Source organism: Diadema antillarum, unplaced genomic scaffold (assembly GCF_040938485.1).
Source record: "Diadema antillarum isolate AM-2024a unplaced genomic scaffold, OU_Dant_1.0 seq00001921_RagTag, whole genome shotgun sequence".
Lineage (NCBI taxonomy): Eukaryota > Metazoa > Echinodermata > Echinoidea > Diadematoida > Diadematidae > Diadema > Diadema antillarum.
In genome coordinates, this window is record NW_027272584.1 from 512673 (window position 1) to 519010 (window position 6338).

The following is a 6338-nucleotide window of genomic DNA, read 5'->3' on the forward strand; positions in this document are numbered from 1 at the left end:
TTATCACGTCCGTCTAAAAGTCAGTTAATATTGTCATTGCAATTTGTTTGGGTCAACTGCAATAAGGCTTTACTTGGAAATTTTCAGTCAACTCACACCACCACTCTTATTGCTCTATATTGTATTTTCTGCAGCTTTTCACGGAATGTTTATGACACATTCCCTCAAATAATAGAACAAAAATCCACTTGATTCTTAGTAATAATTGTATCATTATTTCGTAACAGTTGTAAACTTAGGCCGTCAGTATTTTAGTGTTTGAATGTGAAATAATAATCCTAATTTATGCACTGTCAGTAGTACTTTCTCTTGAAGATATCTGTACAATAATAAATTTCATTAAATATAAGTTGATTGAATCTAAGTTTTTTCCATGATTTCTTGCTATCCCTCGTAAAACTGATTGTGTAAAAATGTTCACCTGTGATCTTTGGCCTGGGCCCCGTTTAATCAAAAGATATAATCGACTATAAATTTCCGTACCACACACCTCACCGGCTGCCATAGACTTACAATAGAAATCAGCTACACAGTCATAACTCTTCATAAAACAGGGCCCTGTACATTCATCTGTATAATTTTGTATGTGGGCGTGGCGCGAGACCGTTTCTTAGTCAACGGAACCTTGTTTTGGAGCATCGACAGATTAAAGATATAAGTGAGCGGTTTCTTATAGACTTCAGGATAATTGCAGGTACATTGTCTAAACCACGGGCAGTAAAATTTTCAGTAGTAAGATCATTATGTAAATGTTTACTTTGTAAATGTTACTTTGTATATTTTATTAGAAATGAAAACAAAATTTGAATTTCATTTCATTCAATTTTCTTTAATTTCATTTAATTTTTCATATGTAAAAATAAAACAGACAAAACCCTGTGCAGGTGTCTTGAAAAAATGTTGAAGGATTCGAACGTAGGGATGTGAATGTTGACGATGCGTCTTTCTTAATGGATTCTAAGCATACCATTGTACAGCGCACTTTTAGTGCGTCTTTCCCCTTTGTTATTTCTGGTGCTACTTGCCGGGTTGTCATCAAGAGGCCTCGTGGTAGCTTACTTTTGATAAAAGGGCCTCATTGCAGGCTCCCTTCGGTAGCCACGTAAAACAAATAAAATCTATTCAACGCGAAGCAATTCAATCTGCATTTTGCCCCAAAAGTGCGAAAGATCCACCTCACACTGTTTGAAGACTTGGCGGCGGGGTAAGAATGAGCAAAGGCTTTTGAAAAAAAAAAAGACAGACACCGTTTGGGATTTTTTTTCGAAGCTGGAACAGGTATTACCTACTCATTTGCCTACACTAAAAGGAGGAGGAGGAGAAGAAGAAGAAGTAGAAGACCAACAATTGCACTTAATTCCAATTTCTTCACATTTCAGAGACACGGAGATCACGCAGTCAGTATGAATATCTTGTACAAACAAGGCCATTTATGTCTCATTCCGAGTCATCAACGCCTTGACTTCATGGCTGCCTGTCTTGTCGCTTTGATGTTCGTCTTATGGTGTACTCTTATCTCGGATCAAAACAGCCATCGCGACAGAGTTGTGTTGAAAGCTGTGGTTCCTGTCACCCCAAGGACCCGATTTCGACCGAGGAACAGAACGCACGACAACGGTCTCTATCTGAAAGAACCAATCGACGACCACAATTACCAATATTTTCACAACCCTACAGACACCTGTATGAGGAACCAAGGACGGGCTAATATTTTCCTCCTAATTCTGGTTACATCGTCACCCGGGAACCATGAGCGACGCCAGCTGATACGCCGCACCTACGGGAGAAACTCGTCTTGGTCCGTCGAGAAACGAGGAGAAACAAAGACTCTCTTCATTCTCGGAGTCACGGACGTCTCTGGGCAGGTGGTCATTGATGACGAGGCCTACCGTTATGGGGACATCGTCCAGGAAAACTTCATAGACAGCTACCACAATCTATCACGCAAGACTGTCGCGGCGTTCAAGTGGGCCAGCAAATTTTGTCGCCACGCCAACTTTGTCATGAAACTGGACGATGACGTCATGCTACATCAGAAGCGGGTATTAAGACTGCTTCATAGGCAACCGGCCGTGAACTTTTCGGCAGGCGAAGTCATGATTGATACTCCCGTTGTGCGGAATGCCAGCAGTCGCGAAAGTAAATGGTACCTTTCGGAAGAGTATTACCCCAACCAAACGTATCCTCCTTATCTGAACGGTCACATCTACGTGCTATCCAGTGATCTGGTGGAAGCTGTTTATCAAACTGCCGTCCAGACGCCCCTCTTTCCCTGGGAAGATGTTTTTGTTGGAATATGCCTCCAAAAACTGCGTGTGAAATTAACACCAATCAGTTTATTCTTGCGTATCAACTACCCCAAATTTGTCGTGAACGACAAGAAAAAGATGTTGGCAATAATGCATCATTTTCTCGCAATTGCTGATATTTCCCCATACCTCATGGAGATGATGTGGACAGCGTTTCGAGTGAGGACGTCGTAGCCCTCTCTTCAAACATACCTCAACATGAATTTCGTATTTTCGTTATAATAATGGTACGGAGTCGGGGGTCGGGAAACGATAGGTGTTTTAGCTTGGATTTTAGTCCAGACTCTGTACAGTGAAAGTGAATATACTATTCATACGGAAATACGCGTAGGGGTCAACAGGCGTTTAAACGATTTTCCCCCATAATGTACACCCATAATACTGTTCTTATTTGTTTCTCATGGATAAAGGAATACGGTATTAACGAACCTTCTGAACAACGAATCTTCTGAATAACGAACCTTCGGAATAACGAACTTTCGGAATAACGAACAGCACCCCAATCATTTACATGTATATTTCACGTAGAATAATTTACAATGGCAAAGGTTTTTATTTGATTTGATCTTTTTTATTCGCTTAAAAAAGTCTTCACGTTATGCATAGGAGTGAAAGCTATGTTATTTGGATTTGGTTCACCTAAAAATTCATGCAAATGCTTTTAGAGAGAGATGTGTTCTTAACGAGATTGATACCAGAAGAAAAAAAAAATGTTTGCCAATGAAGAGTGTAATTACAAAACGGATTAAGGACAATTTTATAAACATTTCAAAATATGTCCATCGTTCAGTAGAAACGAAATTAAAAATAGTGGCAAGAACACAATGTGTCCCAGAGTGTATTCCCAATGTGTTCACAGAGTCGGCTCTGTAAAAACACTCGAACTGCAGCAGTGTGAAAATGATTTCACACTGTGATGTGGTTTTCACAACAGAGTGTTCACAAAGTTATGCTCTGTTCCACACTTTGAATTGACGAATCACAACGCGTTCACTCTGTTAAAACGCTCGACTTAAACAGTGTGAAGAGATTCAAACTGTGTTCACAATGTGTTTAGACTGTGGGACGCAGCCAGGTATCTCACACACTGTGTAACACTGTGTTCTTTCCAGCAGTGTCGTTCCATGAAAAATTATGCCCTTGAAGTGATTATGAAAAGTATCCCATATTGTCTCATTATATTCATTGTCTTTTTTTACCGACTTTAATCGCAAATATCTAAAATTAACAATAATGGAATTAACTCGGCTTACTACGAAATATTTTGAATAGTCACACTCAGTGTTATCCCATTTGTATTTTTAAGTATTGCAATTACACTCAGAAGCCTAGTGATTATTTGTATTATCTCCCAAGTATTTTCATGGCAGTTTTGAAAAACTTTAACTTGTTTGTAAAGCATTTTCTCTTTCCTAAACAATCGTGAGCTGTTCATATACGAAGTGATTCCTTTTTTTATCATGATAGGCTTACATTAATACTTGTTACAAAAGCTGTTTTCACCGTGTACCGATCTTTAAAATGACTTAGAGATCCATGTCCTAAGCTGAGAATTTTCCCCCGTTATTATTCATTCTTTGCATCAGAATAGGAGTAACATAGTGAAATAACGAACTCGTAAAATTTCCTTTGAAAAAAAAACCCAAGACCAAATGGAGAAAAAAACAAAGGACGATGAATTAAAGGGTCTAAACCAATGCATGAAATGCTAGAGATACACAGGTTCATCAAGGTATAGAGAAAAGATTGTGTTTTGAGCAAATAAACGAGTTCATTCAGAAACAGACAATTTCTTGAAACTGGGGCTTACCAAAGTATAGTTTATTCTCCGATTTTTCTGAAAAAGAAAACGAAATATTTCATTTGAAGAAAAATGTAAATAAACAGATAACATAAACCTTCTTTGACATTGTTGTTAAGGGAATTCCACATTTAGGGTCAGGGAAAGAGGGGATATATTTGACAGTAAAAGCCCTAGTCCATGACAAGTGGAACCAATTCAATTACCGCGCAGAATATGATTGGATAGTCTTGATTTTGACGAACATGGAATCGAACACAGAGAATGAGTGGAAAATTTGTATATGAATTGTCCTCAGCGCTCAGTGCTAATGGTAAAAATCACTGATATTCAAAACATTATATTCATGAAAGAAAACATTCGTTTATAGGTAGTATCTCCATAATTCACTGAAAATGATAAGAAGTGTCTTTTTTGTAATGATGATAATCCATTCTTTCTACATATTATAAGAATGAAAAATGTGTGTTTTCCGAGGCTTGTATGCCACACTTATAAAGAAAAGTAATAATATTTAAGGGATTGTATAGTTTTGGTTGAGACGTATACTCTCTAAAAAAAAACCGAGTGAAAATTTTCACTCTTGAAGGAGTGAATACACAAAAGAGTGAATTTAGAGTGAAATTGGAGTGAATTTCGAGTGAAAATGTTCATTTTCACCCGTTTGAGAGTGACGTCAGGGATCACTCCAAAATCTTCGAGTGATCCCTGAGGTCACTCCAAAATGAGTGAAAATGAAAATTTTCACTAAAAATTCACTCCAATTTCCCTCTAAATTCACTCTTTTTTTGTATTCACTCCTTTTAGAGTGAATATTTAACTCGATTTTTTTTTACAGAGTAACTCCAGGTTTCTAACATTTTTCTGGTAAGATAATGAGAAACCTCTGATGAAATATGAAAGAGCGTGTAATTCAACAGGGATTGAACGTTTCTGACGAATATTGGTTTTAAAATAGCTGAGATATCCACAAAAGAGCAACCCTAATAAAAGGTGGGACCAACCTTTTATAAGGATCGCTTTGATTGACTTTGTTTTTGGATGTCTCACCATTCCAAAACCGATTTTCATCTGATACACTTTTTTTTGAAAAAGATATAGGATCCTACTCCCCCCCCCCCCCCACTTTTGGCCGAAGATGTAGGGTGAAACAGTTTTTGTTGCTAGTTGTATTTCGTTTTTGTTTTGTAGTTTGTTTTTGTTTTTGTTTTGTAGTTTGTCTTTGTTTTGTTATTGTTCTTTCTGGTTTTCAGGCGATATCAGTCTTGGCAAAGAAGTTTGAGGCTTTTTTTCTTTGCTTGGCAGCCGATTAACCCCGGAAGTGGCACCAGAAAATGTTTTATTTCTGTTCTTTTTTTTTGTCAACTCATTTTGGTAATAAGGGCCAGCAAAACGAATCGAAATGTCCATATTTCTCTAATAAAGTCGGCCCTCACTATGAAAATCGATATGAAAACATTTGTGAATAATAAATCAGAAAGAATACTTGATATAAAACACACAAAAGGAGGTGTACAATAAGCAGATAAGATCGACATTTTGTGTAATAGATGTGTGACGATCGATAAGAAAATTGGTAGCGTTTATCGGGCAGGGTAACCCCCGAACCACTCCACGGCCATTCCGTTGATACAACCGCCTGCGGACTGTGAAATAATTTGCGAAGAAATTCATTGTGTACTTTTTTTTTTCGATGACATCACTTGCCTTTCATTCATCGACTCTTTTAAGTCATTTTGCATCTTCGCTTGTAGCTCTATTTTGGTATTCCGTTTCCCTCTTATGTATATCCTGCAAATTGTCAATTATTGTTCGAATAATGCGCAATATATATAAAAAAGACGAAAATATTCTTAATCAATCATGTTTCTTTGTTATCTTTAGTCGTGCATCCCATTCATATTGGCAGCAAAACTTGTACAGAAACGTGGCTGATGTTGGGTTGCACCCCTTTAATTAAGCTTTCGGGCGAAATTCCCTTCTTCAGAATTGTATTACTGCTGAGTGCGGTCTTGTTCAATTCGCCCCGAATGCTTGATTAACGGGGTGCAACCCAACATCAGCCACGTCTTTTGCTGCCAATATATTTAACTGTCCTTGCACTGCCCCGCCATGTTGTGGTTAAGTCCATTGCTGTCACTATATATATTATATATATATATATATATATATATATATATATATATATATATATATATATACTTGTATACGCTACGTGAATCTCATTG

The 6338-nt window shown here is 37.5% G+C and overlaps 1 protein-coding gene across 1 annotated transcript; it reads left to right on the plus strand.

Annotated features, from left to right (window-relative positions):
- Nucleotides 1-1466: 1466 nt before the first annotated feature.
- On the plus strand, nt 1467-2483 carry LOC139713192 (beta-1,3-galactosyltransferase 5-like). The gene has a single exon (XM_071624939.1). The coding sequence runs from the start codon at nt 1467-1469 to the stop codon at nt 2481-2483; it is 1017 nt and encodes a 338-aa protein (XP_071481040.1).
- Nucleotides 2484-6338: the final 3855 nt, after the last annotated feature.

Excerpts from the sequence above, each read along its gene's own strand:
- LOC139713192 (XM_071624939.1), top strand. The coding sequence starts at position 1,467 with ATGGCTGCCTGTCTTGTCGCTTTGATGTTCGTCTTATGGTGTACTCTT.